Source organism: Diplotaxodon limnothrissa, linkage group LG17 (assembly GCF_057381915.1).
Source record: "Diplotaxodon limnothrissa isolate DT_005_m linkage group LG17, D_limnothrissa_male_GT1.1, whole genome shotgun sequence".
In the NCBI taxonomy this organism is placed as follows: Eukaryota; Metazoa; Chordata; class Actinopteri; order Cichliformes; family Cichlidae; genus Diplotaxodon; species Diplotaxodon limnothrissa.
Genome location: NC_140612.1, coordinates 24,691,513 through 24,713,751, shown reverse-complemented (window position 1 = coordinate 24,713,751; position 22,239 = coordinate 24,691,513). Strand labels below are relative to the sequence as shown.

At 41.1% G+C, this 22,239-nt stretch overlaps 1 protein-coding gene across 1 annotated transcript in view; it reads left to right on the top strand.

The window, feature by feature from the left end:
• Positions 1 to 22,239, top strand: part of LOC146615055 (ankyrin repeat- and BTB/POZ domain-containing protein 3-A) — a 289,414-nt gene that overhangs the window by 244,265 nt on the left and 22,910 nt on the right. The window contains exons 4-8 of the mRNA XM_085376547.1: positions 3,161 to 3,313; positions 5,950 to 6,115; positions 16,345 to 16,434; positions 19,123 to 19,224; positions 19,988 to 20,081. Coding sequence (XP_085232673.1) covers positions 3,161 to 3,313; positions 5,950 to 6,115; positions 16,345 to 16,434; positions 19,123 to 19,224; positions 19,988 to 20,081 — 605 coding nt within the window. The remainder of the gene's footprint in view (positions 1 to 3,160; positions 3,314 to 5,949; positions 6,116 to 16,344; positions 16,435 to 19,122; positions 19,225 to 19,987; positions 20,082 to 22,239) is intronic.

The window sequence follows — 22,239 nt, the reverse complement described above, 5'->3', positions numbered from 1 at the left end:
ATTTTGAGCCGATTTTTGAGTGATCGGACCGATTTTGGCCTTCATCGTGCGTCGTGTAGTATACGTGGGGTAACGAGAAGTGATTAACACCTCACGACCAGCTCCCGATCATCAATCGCTCGTGAGGGTCTCACCACAGGCGCTCACACTGCTCGCGCGCAAACGTAAACGTTGGTGAAAAAGACGGAGCAGCACGGCTGTGCAGCGTGTGATCTGGACACAAGCGATGGAGGCACAACTTGTAGAACTTTGGAAAGCTCATCCGAGCCTTTTCGATGTGGCATCACAAAATTATCACGACCACAACAACCGTGAAAATAGTTGGATTTACATTGCTGCTCAATCACAGCTGCCTGATCAATGTTTTTCATTAGCAATTTAGCAAAGTTGATGGTGGTGGTGTGTCTGTGTGAGTGAAAGACAGAGAGAGCGAGCGACAGATTTTCTGTTATAACCTTCATGTTATGGAGGCACAGTGTGAGCACTCAGGTCGCATCAGAGCATCGGGCGGTATAGTGTGAGAGTACATCGTGACATACGAACTTCTAACCCCTGCGAGTCAATCGTGCAGTTTGAGCAGGAGCTGAATAACGCGACTGAAAAAATCGCACAGTGTCTGCCCAGCTTTAGGTGTACTGTCATCCGAGACTTGCACCGCAGAGTCGGCGTTTGTTCCCCTGTTGGCCATGCTTCTTGTTGTGGTCATCTGTCGCTTCCGGTATTTTCTCCGCAAGCGACCTTTCCTCGACCAATGAGATGAGCGGTAATCTGAATTGTCATACTCGAATTGTCATAAGTGTGCTGTCAGCTCATTGGTCACAAAGCAGGAGAGGGGCTGGGAATTATGTTTTCAAACAAAGCGTTAATTCCATAAACATTTATAGACTACTTTTGATTCTCACTGTATTACGGGACAAAGTGCGTCCCTTATTAGCTCAATACGGGACGTGTACTTTTGTTTCTAAATACGGGACGATTCCGTATTTTAAGGGACGGTTGGCAACCCTAGTGAACTGTGACGTCAACAGGAACCGTCACCAGGGCTGTGACCGGCTTTGAAGTCACAGAGGTTTAGACCTTTTTCAAAATGAGTCAGTAAAAATGTCTCGAATGCCTGTGTGATGCTCCAGATGGCTTTCACACTGCCTCTTATTGGGTTGTGTTTAGGAAGTTAGGCTGATGCGTGACTCATGAGAAATGATAATGGGTTGGTTTGGGCACAAGTAGTGACTCAGAGCAACATTAAGACCAGAGTCATTTAGTTACTTTGTGTGTTATTTTAAATTCAACTTTAAAAAAAAAGTCTTTATTTGGCGTTTTGCTTTATTTGATTGTTTTATACACTCACAACTCTCAACTTTCACATTTCTTTATACACAGTCACTCCTGTAGAAGAAAGAAGTGTACAAATGTAAAGTCTTTTATGGGTTTTGATTGTACTGGATCTCAAGGACCTAGTGTCTTCAGATGTGTATTTAAGGTGCTACACTTTAAATATGACAAAAGAGAAAAACTTCTGGCTCTGCCTGTCACCATTTATACTCACTGATTTCCATGCTGTCTTCTTCTGCTCTGTTATATGAGAATCTTTATGCTAACGCACTGATATATCAGTAAAATGCTGTATTTGCACTGAACCACAAGTGGAAAAAAAAGAAACCTGATCTTTTGCCTGGACAGAAATTAAATAGACTTTTAGTTTTAATTTTATTTATATCACACCAGTTTGCAACAGCAGTCCACTCAGGGCATTTTATATTGTAAGGTAAAGACCATAAAATCATAGAAAGTAAACCCCAGTGAGCACAAGACCCCCGTGAGCAAGCAAGTGTCAACAGTGGGAAAGAAAAACTCCAGCAGAGGTAGGCTCAAGGAGGAGCAGCCACCTGCTCTGACTGGTTTGTTGGGCCTAAGTTTCATTATTTGAAATTTTGGCTGTATTTAATATAAAAATCTCCCATCGTTTCTACAAATATGTCAAAAAGTTGAAAAGAAAAACAATTTAAAGCTAAACTAAGTATTTTTTTGTCAGCCTTTTACCAGCATGTATGTGTGTGTGTGCGTGCGTGCGTGCGCGTGTGTGTGCGTGCGTGCTAGAAATTACAATTTTATGTTTACATATTTTCTTGATGGTATCTCCTTCTGTGTTGAATTAATTTGACGAAATGCTGTGTAGACAGAGAACTCTAACACAAAACACCTGTGTAAACAAACAAACAAAAAAACAATAATGTCATGTTGTATCACACACAGAGCAGACGCCAGCTGCTAGACTCTTAACAACAACCCAAATTACTTTCCCTGTTTAAGTCTCCGTCTTATCAGACTTACAGCCACCTTAGTTTGTAGAATGAACCTCCAAACAAACCTTCATCAGCTAACATCGTTTTCCAGGTTAGGTAGATCATTTCTCTTCAGCTATAACATATTAATCCTTACATTTAGACCTGAAGCAGATCATTTTTTCCAATGGAATATCAGCTCCCTGGTTCTCGTCAAACTATTTGTGCAGTGTGCTAGGTTTGTGACTTTTAAAACAATTTCAGAGGTTTTACTCTTTATGTCATCATTTGAAATTCAAAGGCTGTCAAATTTAAGTTAGCTGGAGGCCAAAAGGTCTCACAGGTTCACATCCCCCATTCCAGACATTGGGATTTAGCTCCTGTGGCCACAGACAGCTGAAAGGAGAGCTCTGAACATCGCTTCAGCTAAAAAGCTCCTACAAAAAGTGCAAATAGCTGTCCATTTATGCACACACAATCAAACAAAAGTGGAGCAGCACACACTTTTTTTATAACTTGGCTTAATCTGCTTTAAACTAGTGCCAGACTGCCTGCTGACTCAGTGTCAGAAAAACAACCCATGCACGTAAGGAAGCTGCAGTAGTCACTTCGGTCCAGTTAGACGGCAGTGTGATTCATGCTCTTCTGTTCCATTAACAGCACAGAGTTTATCCTTCACTTACAGCTGCACAGATTTGACTTTTCTTTCTGTCACACACATAACTGCCCCTCCAGCCATCTAGGAAAAATAAGCATTTATGGAATTTCCCCAAAAGACTCTTTTGTTTTTCTCATAAATAATTAAAACTAAATGTGAGTCTTCATTCTGACTTAATTAAGATATTAAACAGTAGCACATGAACCTGTTTTCTCCGCAGGCCGTTCCTGGTGCTGCCCCCGCTGATGGAGTGGATCCGGGTGGCGGTTGCTCACACTGAACATCGACGGAGCTTCTCTGTGGACAGTGACGATGTGAGGCAGGCTGCCAGGCTGCTGTTGCCCGGCGTGGACTGTGAACCCCGACAAATCAAGTAAGAATACGATGTCAATAACATTTACTGCACAAACCTGCTGGAGAATGAAGCTCAGTGTCATCCATTTATGAAACCTGTAAGCCTGCACATGCACGTTCAGTCAGCAGATGCTGCATTAGCATAAACTTCAACCAAGTCTCGTATACCAAACACAAGAATGACTTGCAACAATCACTCACACTTTATTTTAACAGAATCTCATCCACAGTGTTAGAACATGTAGATGAATATGGAGACATGATCAGCAGTTACTTGCACATTTGCTTTCTGATTACAGATTTGAGGTCAGCTGTTTACATGTAACCTGACTTATTACATGGTGTTTACATCAGACAAAACATTTTAAGAGAGCAGTTTGACTTGAACAGACCTGATCAATATGTCATCATCCATTCATCCTCCTCAGTGTCCATCTTTGTATATCGAACAGCTTTTCAGTAGAATAGTTGCGATTATTTTATTTTTCATTATTGAAAGGTGTGTTTTGCGATCACCCTCTACGGAATTTAACAAAAACTGTCACCACCAGGGGGCAGAGTTTCATAAGCACGGTGCTGTTTACCTTTTCTTTTTCATGCTGTGTCTTTCCACCTTTTGCTGTCTCCTTTGGAAAGCAGGAATGTGCTGCTTTGCTACAGACAGGGGAAACACTGGTTCTATATCACCACACGGACAAAACATTATTACAACCGTGTGCAATGACACTGCAGTCCTGTTGCCCATGAAATGGTTGCTTTGAAGACGTGGACCCGCTTTGCAACTACCTGACGTCAGTTGGCAACTTCAAAACAACTCAGTCTGCTGTAGGTCTGTCAGTTTGGCTGGCAAATACATGCACTTTATCTATGACAATACAGCAATTAATGGATAAATCCCCACACGTAAATTCATTTTAACTCTTATATTGTGCAATGAAGCCATTTTGTCTACAGCTTTATATAAATAAGCAGCATTTAGGGATATCTAACTGACTTTTATCATCCCTTGACTTTTCCACCATTACCTGCAGGTTTACACGAGTGGCAAATTTAGTGAAGTCCTTCAGCAGCTGTTTGATGGCTTCCCATAAAAATTATAGGACACATACGATCGTAACTCCACAGACTGCGTATAAAAGATGGAAATAGATATTCATCACTAATTGGTCATTGTAGACTATGATTATGAAACCTCAGCACAAGCATTTTGACCATCATAATCATGTTTTTTTGTTATTGTTGTTGTTTTTTGGGTGGGGGGTAACCAGATGTGGCTGAACTATCTTACAAGGAAAGTTACTAATCAGTGGAAAGAAGCTTGCTCATTAAATGTTAACCAAAACTGGAGCACAGATTCTTGGATTCGGTTTTAAACCATATTTTTTAGATAATTACAATTAAATGGTTTAAGGGGCACAAACATAGATTAGAGGACCTCTGTGATGAATAGCAACCAGCCACACCCCAATTATACATGACTTTAGCCCTTTAATACAATTTAATTTGTGTGAGTTTATTCATTAAGTTTATTTTTTATTTAATCTTAAAATGGGAATCTGTGGGGATCGTCATACATTTAAAGCTGGGCTGCAGTTTTTGACACTTTTGCATTGGCTTCATTGTTTTCACCCACTGCGGTTGTTGCTGAGTGGAGCGTAAAGACTGACTAGGGATGGCAAGGACAGCCGGGAGAAAATATGGAGCCAAACTAAACAAATGAGTGTGATTAATGGAATAATGTGGGGATTATAGACAAAAAGTGTGCGCCGGCCTTTAGTTCACAGGAGCACACCCTGTATTGTTTTATTATTAATGACAACATTAACAACATGTTAACATTTCATCGTAGCCCCACAGTGAACTGAATTTCGCCTCGCACTGTAAAATTTAAAAGCTTTTTCATGAGGCTTGTCAGTTGCTAAACGAACTGTGTTTGTCCTTCTTTCTTGGACAGCAGTAACCTATAAATCTTCTCTCTGTATTTGTTTCTGACTCACTCACAGTCTCGCCTCGCTCGCCCTCTCTTTCTTCCCTCATTTGCAAACACTCCACAGCGGTTACAAAGCCGTGCACCATATTTACCTCGTCGCCGCTTACTCTGTAATCTTTCTGTAATTTGTCACAGAGTCACCGGGTTAAGAGTCTTTTCACTTTTCATGTATTTGTAAAGAACTAATAAATGAACTACTTCGAGGTGCCAATTAATGCATCTCTTTGCATATGTCAGATTTAACTGTCATGTATATGTAGACCAACATCCGGCAAAGGTTTCTCTGTGGAAACTGCAGTTGTGACAGATGCTTGGATTAAGAGGCTTTACGGGGGACGTGAGTGGGTAATAATGAGTCACAGCAGAAGCCTTACCTGGAGAGAAGCTGCTTAAGAAAAGTACTGAACCAGAAGCAATCAAAGAGAAGTGAGTGTTGACAAACTCAGATATTAAGGAACTGACTTTCAAATTGAAGCAGATCAGTACTTATAAAGTTGCAAGTTTGTTTCCTGATAAGGAGAATTTGAGTTATGAAAGCCTGATCAGCAATCGTTTTCAGCTTCCCTCAGCATGCCGTGGAGATGTATGTGCTCGGATCTCAAAATCCATTTCTGACATAAGCTTCGTCTTAATCAAAGTAATAGATCTGCTGTTTCTGTCTGCAGAGCCGAGGATTGCTTCTGTGCCACTAGAAAGCTGGACGCAGCCTCCACAGAGGCCAAGTTCCTGCAGGATCTGGGCTTCAGGATGCTCAACTGCGGTCGGACGGACCTGGTCAAGCAGGCCGTGAACCTGCTGGGGCCCGATGGCATTAACAGCATGAGCGAGCAGGTCTGGCACCTAACACACCCACGCTCTCCTGCACACACACTCACATATATATAACAACTTTAAAATCCCACATTTGCACAGCTCAGGGGTTGGAGATACAATAAAATGTGGATTTCTAGCAAGTACCTGGCAACCCAGTGCAGTTCATGCACACATGCTGAGCACAGGCTGCTCTCTCACTGAGTAATGCAGCGTGCTAAATTCACGATACAGTTTTCATGCATCTTTCTTTTTTTTTAATACAGAAGGAAAATAATTCACATTTTTAAGAGAGTTTTTCTTTGTGTCTGTTTGTGTGTACTGCACTAACCCTGCACAAATGTCCTGCCGCTTCTTCTCAAAGTAATAACTCAATTTCAAACTCCAACCTTTCAAATTTCACACACTGCAGTTTTGTCAAAGCAGATGCTGCCTCTGGGATACTTACAAGGTGTCCGCCAATGAGGGCAGGAGTGGTAAATCATCACTGCCCCCAATGGGAGCTTCATTTTCTCGATGTTTACTTTCACTTTTACTCGTGGTTTGGAGTTTTTGGGTTAAGAAAACAGCTTATGACAGTAATAAAGGCGTAATGACCAAGCATTCATTTGTGATGATTTGGGAGTGAGACCAGGCTCGAAACACTCATCCAACAACAATCAGATGAACCTACACTTTACAGAAGTGCAAAGATCTCAATTATCCATCCAGTCTCAAAGGCATTTCTTGTCATGCTTCGGCTGTGTGCAGGCTGGATGAGGACCCAATCGCAAACTCACGGAGGCAGGAATGAACTCAAAATTCACAGCTTTATTGCTGGAGAGCAAAACCATACAAACTAAACTGGGAAACTATAACGTAATAGACGGAGAAACACACAGCCATGAATGAGGGAGAACGCGACACAGAACTGAGGGAGACGCAGACATAAATACACAGAGGGTTAACGAGGGAAGTGGGAGCACACGGGGAACACAGGTGACACTGATGATCATAACAAGACACGGCAGGAGTAAACGCAACACTGACGGGAGACTGTCAAAGTAAAACAGGAAGTACACTGAGGTTCAGACAGGAGGAGAGAGAGCACGGGGAGAGCACAGACACAAACGGGCTGGGGAAAACATGGAATAAAACACAAGGAGGGGAAACGAGGGCTCACAGATACACAGGGGGTAATCAAATAAGGAACATCTTAACAGAACCTAGGAACCACGGCATAAATAAAGAACGAAATACAAAACACACAAAAACTAAGAATACTGGCCCAGGACCATGACATTTCTTAGATCCTCAGGTCTTAGCTTAAAATGAGCTTGCACCTAGTGATAATTTGCTTTATTGATTAACCTTCACTCGTCTAAATTCTATATAAAACCTATAGTAAGTCAGAACCTTGCCACAGGTTTTAAGCCAGATCATTATATTTCAGTTAAAAAAATCATACATTTTATCACATATCTCAGCGAGCTGCGATTAACCACCGCCTAGTTGCCTAAAAAATCAATTGTAGATTGCTGATTGTTTTTCTGTCAATCAACAGACTGATTATTCGTGTAGGAAACAATTAGTATTTGAACGGCAATTCGCCAACTGTGTGCAAACAACAGTCCAAGTGATTTGGCACTTGGACACAGGCAGTGGTTCGTTGGGCTTGTTTCTGGGATATCTGACACGTTCTCGCTCTGATCAGTGTCTGGAGTCCATGACAGATTAAACACCTTGGTGTTTTGATCCACTTCTATCCAACAAAGATTGCAGACGGTTGCGACCGGATGGTGGGTCAGTCTGAAGCAACGTTTAGACGTTAACATCAAGTAACGTCTACGTGAATGCCAGGGTGCAGGGTTGCGCAGCAGAACGTAGATGATAAATGTTTTGCACTTGGTCCACCAGTGGTTTTAACTGGGGATTAAACTGGAATCTGTGTATTTGGTTCAGTTGTGCACCCTTAAGCACCATCGAGTGGATCCCAGTGATGCAGTAATTTCAATCAGCCCTTGAAATATCACAAAAACAGCTTCATATATAAGTTCCTTATTATTTTTAGTTTTAATAACGCATGTGAGCATTTGTCTGTGATGGAGAGCTACATCTTACATGGTGGTTTGTTATTTGTTGGCAACGTAGATGTGTTAGTTCTTGGCAGTAAAAGGACCGCGAAAGCTGCTTCTCTAAGCTGCTGATGTATCACAGATATGTGGTTCTTGCAATAATCCTCATTTTTTGTGTATTTTTGCTTTCTTTTTCACTTTTACAAAAATGTACTTGCCCTTCATGCCTAAACACGCTGCCTGCAACAACTTTCACTTGAGGACAGCAAAGGGATAATATTGAATAAAAGAAAACGGAATGGTTAACTAAACCTGCTCATCATATAAAACCACAATATTTCAGGTTATAACAGCTGGCAGAGCAAAGTATGTTTAAAACAGAAAAGAATAGCAGGGGTTTTATTAATTTATTTCTCCCTCATCCTCCTCCAGATCTAATATATCAGGTGAGCGAGGTGAAGACATCAAGTCCTTTGCATCTCCACGTCATGCAGTGTGACTAAGCCTCGCCCTCTTTAAGACCTCAAGGATCTGATTAAAATCCCTCAGTTTTACTTGCGTGACTAAAGCTAAAGATGCTGTAACCTCTGACTCACTCTGACTTCAGCAGCTGAGAACTGTCTCAAAAATACATGAAATTATTGTTATTTTCTACATTTTTTTTAACATATAATTAAGATGAAGTCATAGTAGGATCCTTAACTTGACTTAATTCGACACACATTTCTTAAAACTCGCACCAACTCCTCTTGGCAATGAAAAAAACATTTTTTTTTCCTCTTAATCCTTTCAGCACAAAAATGCATATTTCACAGGTCTGCAAAGGAGTGGTCTCATCCCCACAGCCCCTGCCTCATGTGCTGCTATTAATTGCTCATTAAACACCACAACATGCTGGCAGTGGCCCAGCGGGGACATGAATGTAACCGCATGGATAACAAAGAAAATACAAATATAATAATCAGTGGACCTCGACCAAATGGAATCTAGTAACATTGCGGCAGTGAAGTAACAAATAAACCTGTTACGACTCCAGCTCACTGGGGTAAGGGGGAGGAGCATTAATTAACCAGATGGAAGAGGTTAAATGGGAGTTAATTAGTTCATTTTATAGATTTTTCCACCGGCAACGAAATTTTAGAAGCAAAGCAATCACAAAACGAAGAAGAAGAAAAGCAGAAGTGTGTCGCAGTTATTGTTTGTGGAGTTTTAGTTGAGGACCAGCTATTCAGGGCAAATATATGTGCTCACAAATAAGTCTAAAAGGTAACAAAAGTACAACAAAAACACATGAAAGTGAATCCAAAAAGGTAGAGGGGTAACAAAGGAAAGACAGCATATATAAGCATACACTGAAGGCTGATGGGAACATAATTACTGGAAGAGAGAACAACCAGAGAGTTGGAGAAGACACGGGAAGTAAAACTAGTGCAGGAAATACTAAACACAGACACAAGATTAACACTCGTCATAAAGACAGAAACGTGGGAAGAATTGAGGAAAAAGGAATGAACAGGAAGACAAACTAAGAAATCAAAATTTACACTAGAACAATCATAAAATGTCTCCAAAAGTGAACCAGAAATTCATTCTTCCACTTTGAGCAGAGACACCCAGACCCCCCTTTGCTCAGCCACATGCACCAACTCTTCTGGGGGACACCAAGATGTTCCCAAGCCAGCGAAGGGAGTGTCTAGGGTCTGCTACCAGTGGAACATCCCTAGGTGTTTTGGGTGCCTCCTTTCAATGTGGAGGAGTAGAATCTGTACTCTGAAACGTTCCTGATCTCCTCACCATTTGTCCCTAAGAGAGACACCCTTCAGATCCTCATTTTTCCAGTCACTACCCAGAGGTCAGGTCGTGACCAAACAAGTATCCAAAACTCACTCTGGAAAATATAAGAACCAAAACTTCAAACAATACAATAAATAAATACCCGAGTTTACCTGATGTCCCTGGCCAATGGTCGTACACTCATTGCCGCCTACCTAAAAAGAAAAAAGACAGGAGGCAGTAGCACCTCTCAGCCTAGTGCCAGGGATATGTATGAATGAGAAATGCCTCAGCTAAGAAGAGGCAACACCCAATATCAAGTCACCTTGAACTTTGCAGTGTGCAAACAGGAGGTATGAGTCCTTTTAACAGTTTTCATGGTGCTGTGGATGGAGCCGGGGGCTGGAGAACCGGATTAATCAAAGGTGGCAGTAGGCGGGATGCAGGAGGAGCAGTCAGGTGAAGAAGAGCAAAGAAGCAGATGCGGGGGCTTGCACACACCACCCAGCATACTGATCGCTTAAATTACTCAAGCAGGGAGGAGAGGAGCAACTCAGGGCTGTAGCAGAGCGGCATCCAGCTACAGATTGTGCCATGACCTTCCTGTTCATCCTGAAAGTGGAAGGGGAAAGGATTTTTCTTTTGTTGCCTGCTACTGCAACACTTTTCCTGCTCTGAGCACTGACAGGTCAGGTCAGTATCTCAGTCCCACTACAGCCAAGTGTCACTTGGGAATCTTCACCTTTGACAGTTCGTAGAAATATTGGCTATTCCCAGTGCTGCTAAGTGGAAGTTAATTGTGCAATCTGACTTTCCGCGGTCAATAAGCTGCGCCTAGTTAGGTTTAATTAAGATTTGCTTGGCAATTCTTCACTCAGACTCTAAAAATAAAGTCCAGGTCTGGTTGATTAATGTTTGCTTAAACACATTATATATTGTTTATAATATATTACAAAAAAATTTGAAAAACAGATGCTTGTTAAATTGACAGATTGTATTGACTTGTGCTTTCCTTCCTCTCCCCTCACATAAATACGAGCCTGTGACATGCAGGCTTTTATCTCCTTGTAAAGGAGGCTAAATGGAGCAAAAGACCAGACAGCGTTACAGGAGCAATAAAGTAAAAGCTGGAGTCTGTCATAACGGCTAAGAGACATTTAGACCTCATCACGGTGCTCATCGCGGTCCGTCGTCTCTCGCCCTTTAGCCGTCTGCTGATTAAGTAGATTGCTGTCCAGGAAATGTTTAAGAATGAATCACCACTAAGGGAGATCAGTCTTCAACATAAAGCGCTGTGGTGTGTTATGAGTGAGCCTTAAAAGGCCTCTGTTGAGCATAATGGCCCAGATCAGATATATGATTGAAGTCTGTTTTATGGAAGCTCATTTAAAACAGTTAGAAAAGTCTGATAAATGTGAAGATCTCGGTGCCTCGTTTACAATAAAGGTCATTTTTAAGTTGTTGCTGTTGCTGATCTTATGCAATTCTTTGCAGTAGCACTTAGATGAAGCAGCTTCATCCTGCAGCATAATGTGTGTGGGCGTGTCAGAATACTCTGTGCATATGGAGACACGCAGAGATAGAAGAAGTTATGTTAGGAGTTTCACAGCCCACCTTTGTGCTTTTGCCCTTGTTGGGAAGACACGGTTATTTTAAGGGAGTAATGAAAAGGTCCAGTACATAAGATGCTGCGAGAAACTGCCGGATATTTCTCTGAGTTGTGTGCTGTGTGTGTATACTTATTATATCTCACTGCATTTTACAGAACGGGATCGATTGGTAGGCAGCAGTGAAGTTATAGCATGTACATAAAATGGTGATTTAAAGAAAATTATGTGAAGACTTCTAAAAAACGAGCTAATGTTGTGGTTACGGTCAACACGATTGTCAGTGATTGTAGGATTTAGCTAGGTAAGCTACGTAAAAGCCTTCAGGAACAGGTATAGACAAAGTAAAAACCGGAAGTGAAGTGATTGCGGAAGTTTTTCCACAGTTTTCTGCAGAATGTTTTTGCAACTGCTGCAGCAAACTGTTTCCGTGTCATCTGGGAATCCCTTTGCTCCTGCATTGATGTAACTCAAAGATGACTGGCTGGTGCTTTTAGCCTGACTGTGTAACAAAACGGTGTGGATGTAAATGGTCGTCATCATGTTATTATAGGAAGAGTCATTTTTATTGTGCCTTTCTGGTCTGACCATTCAAGGCTCTTAACACCGAGAGTCACTTTCACTGATTCACACACAGATTCATACTTTACTTATTCTGTGCACTTTAAGAGCTTTACCTGGAAACCGTTTCCAGGTAACCCAGCAATGATGATCTTGGACTGAGCACAGAAAGAAACCAGCAGACCAGCAGATAAAAACCAACCACTGTGCTGCAGCACATAGGTGTGCTGTGAGAAATGATCAGGTGTGCTGTGGAAGACTACCTGGTTCCACCTGATTAATACTCTTCCATCCAAGTACTAACCAAGCCCAACCCTGCTTAGTTTCTGAGATCAGTCGAGATTGGGTGTGCTCAGGGTCGTATGGCTGTAAGCTGATTAGTGCTCTAAGTGACCTGCTTGAGTAACGGACATAACAAATACATTCTCTTCCACTAGAGGGCATTACAACTCCTTGCTCTAACTAACTGGGTTACCAACTGCTGGTAAAACACAAGAAGATGAAGAAGAAATTACATATTAGTCATAGGAATGAATAAATATTTGAAAAGAAAAAGTAGTCAGTCAGACCTGGGTCCAAGAGAAAATTCCCACCCAGATGAAGGCCCTAGCATGAGTAGTGGTCAGAAGGAAGCAAAAAAAGGTATACTGGGGACAAACCGAGCCAATTTTGCTATGCCTGGTGTGCGGGGAAAAATAATCAATATGCTTTTTGTGACGTTTTTGCTTGGTGGTGTGCCCTGTAATTTTTCTAATGTGAAATAGTGGCTCCAAAAGGTTTGGAATCACTGCGCTAGAGCAAGGGTGTCAAACATATGGCCCTGGGACCAGAATTAGCTCACCAAAGACTCCAGTCTGACACTGGATGGCTTTGGAGAATGTAAAGGAAGGTATAGATTTTGGACTTTTAACTAAGCTTTACAGCTTTTCCTACTTACAAAGAATTTCCCCAAGAATGTTCATACTAGAAACCAAGGTTACAAAGTAATAGATAAACATTTAAATAGCAGAAAAAATCCTGGTTATTTAGAATTTTATGGTGGGTCAATAGTTAAATAAAAAGATAAGAAAAGTTAACAAAAACTTTCTGTTATAATCTCAGAGCAGTCTTGACAATGAGGCACCAGAACTTTTTCTTTAATTTTGCACATTTGTTGACTCCCAAAGAGTCATGCTGCTTGTGGCATTCATGTGCCACATAAACATTGCTGCACATGAAACAGTAGCAATTGCACTCAGTGGCCACCACAGGATTTTGCTCTGTGCTCTACCTCGGAAATTGATTGAAAAACAGGACAAAGAGCCAAAATTTGATCCGCCTTTCAAACATCACTGAATCCCAATCGAAGCTAGAATCTCCAAGATGTGCACACCAGCAAACGAAAAGATCCCCTACTAAGGTCTTGGTACCAGACACCACGTGAATCCTTACAAAGTATAGAGCAGTACGTATAAGGTGGTGTACATGAATACGTTTAAATGTTTGTTTTTGAGTTTGACTGAAACCAAGTACAGCAGTTAGTCGTCTGAAGTGGTCTCTTGTTGAACAGCAAACCTCTCGCCTCCTATTAAAATATGCACAACCCACACAGCTGCAATATCTACATTTACAGGAATAACACCAGATTGAAATAACCTGGAATTATTTCTCAAGGCATTTTGTTAATAGCAGTGAAATCAACACTTTTGCATGAGAAATAACAAAAGTGTGTTTTCAATGCAATTCCTTCTCTGTTTGGTAGAGGTCCTAACCTCCAGCAGGAGTACACTTACTGGATGATGAGCAGCAAATCAGAAAAAGGACTCCAATCGAGTGATTTGATTGTAATCCTTGAACACATCCTTAGAAATTTCCCTTGAAGCAAAATCTAATGTAAGATGAATATCACATTTGTGTGAGAAGTTGGCCTTTAGATAATAAAAAAGTGAAATGATGCAGAGCTCATTTCAAAGATCCAGCCTGATTATTCAGTGCATGTAAAGTATTAAAGCAAACTGACCCAGTAATAAATGGTCCAGTCAAATTTCTGCTTAGTCTTTGTTGCCATTCAGATCCTTTGTTATTGTGGGTTTTTTTGTACTTTGATTTAATTTGGCTTTGTATGTTTTTAACAAGTTTGCTTACCAAAAAAAAGGAGGCTAGCAAGTTTCTTCACAAACACCGCTGACACGTAGTCAGATTCATATATCGCTATGGCATTGAAATCCTCATTCTTGTTGAGAGAAAGTAATCGCTGTTAGCATCCTTTAGCTCATTACAGTTACTTTGATCATTAGAGATGGTGTTTATTATTAAATCCCATTTAACTATTGTTACAATAGTATTTGAGGTACTATGTAGCCAAAAAAGGGTTGAAGTTTTTTTTTTTTTTCTAACAGTGAGTAAAGTGGGTCACCCAGTCGTAGGCTTCAAGAAGGCAGATGCCTTCACTTCTAAGACTTTAACTTAATCTGTTTTCAACCACCTGTCAGCTCATTGTCAAACTTCTAATTCTGTGCCTTTGGGTTTTCTTAATGCAACATTTAATTAGCATTTTAGTGACAAAGTATCAACGTTTCAGCTATCTAGTTGTTGAGTTAAAGTGAAGTTGAAGAATTTGGAAGTAGTCTTCCTTCTTCATTATTCCATCCACTTTGTAGAACAGCTGACCTGAGGTTCACTGTGAACAGTGATGCTGGTGTTCCAGCAGTTTCCAGTACATGCTAGGCTTGAACCTTGGTGTTTCCCAGATTGTTCCTAAACATCTAAACCAATTATCTAACAGATGGTGACTTTTTAGGGTTTTTTTTTTCCAGACCTTGGTAAAGTTGTGACACATCAGAATAACTTTAGTTTCTGATGATTCAGGAATCTGCAGTTGTTTCGAAATGCCCCCAAGAGACCTCTCCAACTTGTGTAAATATAGTTCTCTTTCTTAGATTTTTCCATCCACTTTGTTTAATGTACTGGTACCACTGTTACACTGGCCTTCTTAGACCTTCATTGAGTTTCTTGGACTTGGTCACTTGTTGTGAGTATGGGTCAGTTCAGTGAGTGCTGTCAAATAAATCCTGTTTATGGTAGCAAAGAGGCCTTAATAGGCCTTGGCTGGTTAAAATGCATTATTGAACCTTCAACACCATAACTCATAGGGTCATGTGTCACAGTAATTATTAAATGGTCAGCCTATTTGGGGGGGACATCCAGAGAGCCAAAGCTTATTGTTCCTTAACCTCCTAAGACCCGAACTTTTCCATGGCAAGCATTTTTAATTTATCTTTGATATTTGGGCACATTGGGACCCGTCCGTCCATCCATCCATTCACTTCCGCTTATCCTTTTCAGGGTCGCGGGGGGGGCGCTGGAGCCTATCCCAGCTGTCATAGGGCGAGAGGCGGGGTACACCCTGGACAGGTTGCCAGTCTGTCGCAGGGCCAACACACAGGGACAGACAACCATTCGCACTCACATTCACTCGCACATTCACACCTAGTGGCAATTTGGATTATCCAATTAACCTATCCCCACAAGCTGAATGTCTTTGGGCGGTGGGAGGAAGCCGGAGTACCCGGAGGGAACCCACGCAAACACGGGGAGAACATGCAAACTCCACACAGAAAGACCCCGGCCTGATGGTGGAATTGAACTCAGGACCTTCTTGCTGTGCGGCAACAGTGCTAACCACCGTGCCACCGTGCATTGGGACCCGATGAATGTAAAAACAAAGAATCACCAGATTTATTTTTTTTTACCCGATTTTTGTTCCTAAGAAAAATGAGAGCCATGTATGAGGATATTTGTTTTAAATTTTGATGGAACAGTGGCAGTATAATGTCCTCGTAAGTGGACATCAGGCCCTTGTAGAGCAAAATTTTGTATTTTGGTCTAAATAACCCAAAAAGTGATGTCAACATATGTGGACGCCAGGTCCTAGGAGGTTAATGTAGGAGGGTGGTGCACCAGTCAGCATTGGTTCCTCATAGAAGGAAATTACTGTCTGAATCTACAGATGTGTTGAGAGGAAAGAATGCCCACTGTTCAACTAAATTTAGACATAGCAGGACGTCTTTTCAGCGACCACCAACGATTCCTTTTCACCTTTCACTCTTTAAACAAATCTCCACCTTGTTTAGACATCTGGAAAAATCATCTCTCCCATCTCTTTCCAACGCCTTTTTGCTGGGTGGAATCTCTGCTACCATTCAACAGCTTCCCATTTTGGTACTATGTAGAAATATGTCATCCTCCCCCCTTTCTTCCCCGTCTCATCCTGCAGGGAATGACCCCTCTCATGTATGCCTGCGTTCGTGGTGATGAGGCCATGGTCCAGATGCTTCTTGACGCCGGAGCGGACATCAACAGCGAGGTCAGTGTCAACTGTCCGCTAGTCAAATGCAGCAGTGTCACAATGATTGCACTTTTTTTTTTGTTCTGGTCTAACATGTTTGTTCACATTTGTTTCTGTAAACAGTGAAACTATGAACCCACTTTGTGTTGCTCTTCCTTCCCCCTCCCCCTATCGTCATTGTCTCACCTGCTCTCAGCATGCTCTCTGTTCCCCCGGCAGCTCATTACACGAAGTGCACCAATAAGCAATAAGCGAGTATCACTGTTTTAACACCGATACAGGAAAATGATCCACTTTGCAGGCAGTTATTTCATTACGTTTTACACTGTAAATCCAGCAGCAATTTGCTTATACCACATCAATAATACATTTCTTTTATAATTGTGTGCACTTAGTGTAACTTGCTACCACAGACTCTGCATGAAGCTTGAAAATCATTGCACCTATCTGTTGTACTTAACAGTGCACTGTTAGAATTCCTGTTTTTCTCTCTGTAGTGTGTGCTTGTATGTGTGTAATCGCTTTAATTTTCAGTTAGAAAATGCAAAAGTAACACCATTTATGGGCTCTCCTTCACCGTAGTGACCTCATTATTGATCACTGTGATTGCTCCATTGCTTTGATGCTTGTGTTAAGTGCAGTATTGACTCAGAAGCAAAGCAGTACCTGTAAAATCAACCGGTGGTTTATAGAATAAGAAAGATGAAGCTAACATAAATTCAAACAAAGTGAAAACACCTCATTTGCTCCTACTGGAGCCTCGCTGTAAAGTTTTATGCAGAGGCTTTGAGATATTTTATCTGTCTGACATTTCAGCTATAACACCAATAAACAGAGGCGAGCTGAATGCTGTTTGCTCTCCAAAAACCATATCCTGCTTTAACTAGAGCAACTGCCCCCACAAAGCGGCTCGGGAGGAATTTTGGTGTGAATACAGCTGTGAAATTTTCACAGGTATAAGAAAGGGCAATTTTCTGTCAAAAAAGTTCAGTTTTTCAGATATTTTGTCCTTTTTGTCTTGTAATACAGATCACTTGTACCTGCAACCCAAAAGAATCTAAAACAGACTCAAAAGTAACATTTCTATCATCCATATGTCCAGATTTTATGTTTTGCCAAAATTTTGAGCTATTTTTCCCAGAACTTTCATTCAACAAGTCTCATTTCGACATAATAACCCCAAATTTTGGCTTATGGGTTGCAAAAATAATGGTTTAGTTTGTTTTCTTTTTCAGGAGCTAAAAGCTTAGAATACAAAAACCACTGATAAAACTGGCATAAGGGGCGAATTGAATTTCCATTGAAAACTAGTGTTTAGGTTCTGATTTAGAGCCTCAGACATGAGTTTACGAGCAGCGCAGCTCTTCATCAGCCAGCGGTACACGTTAAATCAAATGATGACCATTGGATAGAAAAAATACAAAGGTTCACAAATCAACATGCATGTCTTACAGTATGGAGACAATGAGGCCCTGTACTATGAAGCAGGTTCATCAGAAATCTGGATAAGTGCCCCCAAGAAGGTGGTTATCAACTGCTGCATCAACCCAGGTTTTATCACTGTAGTTGTGGTGTTGGCACCATCACACCAGTTACAAACAGAGAAAAGTGTACTCACACCAGAGAGACTGAAGAAAAGCTCACAGCAGTGACTCCAAAAACATCCCACCAAAATCTCACCTGTGGTAAAAATTTACATGCGAATCCATCTGTAACTCTGTGAGTAATCCTCCTAACAAACAGACAGACTGAGCCAATCACATAACCTCCCTGTGGAGGTAAAAAGTTGAAAAAACAGTGACCTGGATAACCCCGATAATCCCGAGGTAGACGTTGACATTTTGCTTTGAGCGCTTCAAAGCTACACAGTTAAATTCACCTCTGCCGCTTTTAAACTGTAACCGTAATCAAGACCAAATCTGTCTGTGTGGATAAATACATGCACAGAAAAGTAGACCTAAGCTTTCTAAGTAAAGTAAAAATGAGTTAACTTCTTCTCTGCAGTGACAGCCTGTGACTGGCTCTGTTTCTGCTGGAACTGCCTCTTATTATAACGTCATAAATAATTCATTCCTGTAAAAACATAAGCTCTAACAGTCCTGCTGTTGTTTAGCATCAAACCTCAAATGAAACGTGACGTATTATTTAACACCTGTTTGTCCTCCAGGCAACATTTAGAAATAATTTCCTTAATTTACTCAGTGATAAAGCAGCTTTAGAAACCACAGAACAGCATAAGGCTGGTACGGCTGTTTGATTTTATTCACTCGCTGCTTCGCTCGTGAGTCAGCACCGCCCCTCTCCTCGGCGTTAGTTGTCGGTGTTTGTCGTCGGTGTTTGCTGTCAGTGTTGCGCTTTTTCTCTCTTAGTTTCATTCCCCTTTGAAATGAAACGCTAATAAGGGGTGGAGCTGTAGATACAACAAAGTGTGGTGAGAGAGCCTCGTCCAGACAGATGCTCTTTGACGTTTAGAGTGACGATTGAGATGAGAGGCAGGATTCAAGCTGCTAAAGATTTTCTATGAAACTCAAGAGGAAAATCTCCCTGTGCCATCCTGCCCTCCTTTGCTTACACTTCTCCCTTCTGCATACTGCTTCTCACTCCCCCTCTTTCCCCCCATCCCCCGCCCTGAGCTGTGAATGTTAATGGCTGTATATATAAATATATATATATCTCTCTCCCTGAACTTCACCTATGACTTCCCAGGTGCCAAGCACAGTAAACAAGCACCCCTCAGTTTATCCTGAAACGCGCCAGGGGACGCCACTCACTTTCGCCGTGTTACACGGACACGTCCCTGTCGTGCAGGTAGTGATGTTTATGACCTGTAACCATTAACCTGTGGCCCTTGCCCAATCCTTTGTACCAAAATGAGGATAATAATGATGATGGTGATTATTATGATGGTGCATCATAATAATGATGATGCCAAATGACCTTTCTTTCTCCTTCTTGGTCCTTTCTGTGCAGTGTGTATCTCAGTTATGTGGAGAGGGCTTGGCTCAGGATTATGTATGCTCCTAAAATTAAGTGTAGGTCTGACCCAGGCCCCTGTTTCCACCCTAATCTGAAGACTGATCCTGAAGTAAGAAGTAGTAAGAAGCTTGAAGCGCAGCACTGATGCACAGCCCCCAGGGATGCCAAAATTTGAGTGTTTTGTTCAGTTTTAATATATAAAACACATTTTGTTGCAGTCATTACTGTGTGAGCTGACACGGGCTGAAAGCCTGATGAACACCAGCGCCTCCAGGATTTTTTCAGTTATTAATCTGCATCAGCGCAAATCAGAGTTTTGGAGATATAAATTCTTCGTCTTCAGCTCAACACAGACGAATAAGACCCCCACACAGCATAATGATCAAGCATAGCTAGAATGTCAGTGACTTTCTGAGCTGGTTTAGGTTTCCACCAGTTGAGGTTTTTTCCTCTTGCCAAGCCTGACTGTAACATCCCCTCTTCTCCCTCTACCTGTATTTTCTTTCTCCCTGCTCTCCCCCCTTTTTTTGGTTTGTTTTCCTCTTCCTCCCTCCCCTCTTGCCTCCACCTCCTCTGCCTCTCATCTCTGCCACAGTTGTTGCTGGATAATAGAGCGAATGTGGAGGGCGCCCTGCAGGATGGGGCGGAGAACTACACAGAGACCCCACTTCAGCTGGCCGCCGCTGCAGGTAATCGCACACAAGCAGCAAAGGCTCATCTTTAATTTGGGCTTCCGATGGATGTGCACACTTAACCCAAGTATTCTTATTCCCGACCGATGCCCCGTATATGGGATTAGTCACGACATGTTTGACTCCAAGCGCACCAGAAGGCGTTCTCACACAGTTGTAATTAATGCATCACGTTCAATTACTATCTGGGATTCCAGAGTGTAGGGAATTTTAAATTTTAGTTTTCATCACTGTGCTGCTGTATGGCAGAATGTACAGAAGGTATTTTACTCAGTAAAAACGAGCTTCAAACTCATGTTTTATTTTTCTAAGATCTGAGGATTTATTTATATAAACTGAGGTTGGCTGGCTCAAAGAAATAATTGTACCTTTTCCAGATATAATCCAATATATGAATAATAATAATGGATTGCATTAATATAGCACTTTTCAAGACCCTCAAAGCGCTTTACAATTCCACTATTCATTCACTCTCACATTCACACACTGGTGGAGGCAAGCTACAGTTGTAGCCACAGCTGCCCTGGGGAAGACTGACAGAAGCGAGGCTGCCATATCGCGCCATCGGCCCCTCTGGCCATATAAAAATCCACAAACTGTAAATAAAAGATGGACATAGCTACTGCGACATCAGCCATTTGTTTATGGGCTTTTAAAAAAAATTTCTCATTCAGATTTTTTGTTTCTTTTTTTGTTTCTTTTCTTTTTTTATGTGATTGTGACCATTCCTGGACAGAAGTCTGGATGGGAGACTAGCTCCTTGCTAGCAAGTGGTAGCTTACTTTGTTAGCAAGGTGTACCTTTAGATTAGATTAGATTAGATTAGATTAGATAGAACTTTATTAATCCCTCGGGTGGGTTCCTCTGGGAAATTCGATTTCCAAAAAAGCACAGCACCGACAGAAGTTACAGAGTTATACACACACACATATATATAAATACAGAGACAATATAAATAAAATATACGAAGGGGATAAATAGAATAAATAGGAATAAAAATAAAAATACAAGTGAATTGCACATTTCAAGTATTGAGTCTATTTACTTTACTGTTATACTAAATTGCCATTTTTAGCTAGGAAAAGACATGAAAAAAACAAAAGTAACTTACTTGAGAAGACTTATTTTAGTATATTTCAGTATTACTGAACTATTACAATAAAGAGCTCATCATTAAAGGTCATTAAAGGGCTCAGTTTTTTGGTACTGATGATTTTCAAACCTGGTAAAGACCTTTAACACTGATCACTATGAGGTTTAACGAGGTAATTTGAAGTTTATCAAACTATTAGCTAACTTTACGAACAAGTCACTGGATCTTGTAAGATCAAGTCTGCTTTATAAAAGTTGGACAGTTTAGTCAAAAATAGTCAGTTCTGGAGGCTGCTGGAGGAAATGCAGTTCCACTTTTTTTTATTGGCTTCATTTTAAAATATAAACCCACTGTAACACTTGCTAGCAAGGCTAATCTAGATGTTGGTATATGTAATTTTATGTGTTATTTTTTTTATCATAGAAAATGACAAATGGCTTTTAGTACACCTACTTGGTGAACAAGATGAATCTGCACACCTTCAGTTTGGCATTGTCAGTATTTTACGTTTTCAGTGTTTTGTAAATCAACATTTTTTGACTGTGTGTTTTGTTTGTTTGTTTTCTGGGGGCAGGAGTTGTAAATGGCTGCTTATTTTTATGTTTTTTGGTGCAAGCCTAAAGAGGCTGTGACACTGACTTTATTTTCAGCTCTGGGGATTTCTGCTCGTTTTCTACACCAATTAAGCAAGATACACTATTTTAATTAGTAAGCTTTAAAGATGCCAGTTTAAATCCTTTGCAGCACCAGTCAGAGTTTGGAAACACGGTCATCTTTTCAGCTTCTAAAGTGGCAAACCTCACATATAGAATTTGTCCAGTTTATTTGCATTACTCTACATTCAGACCTGCTAACAAGTTGAAATCCGTTCACAAGTGTTACCAAGGGTGGCTTGGTGAGGTGTAGGAAGTCACACTGCCATGGTAACAAGGGATTAAAACATACAACCACAGATAGTAAATGTTTTTCACATCCTTTTCATTAAATAGTAAATGTGGATGAAATCAAGATCAGCTCCAAAGCTAATATTGTTAATGAACAGCAATGAGCGAGAGGCTTTCT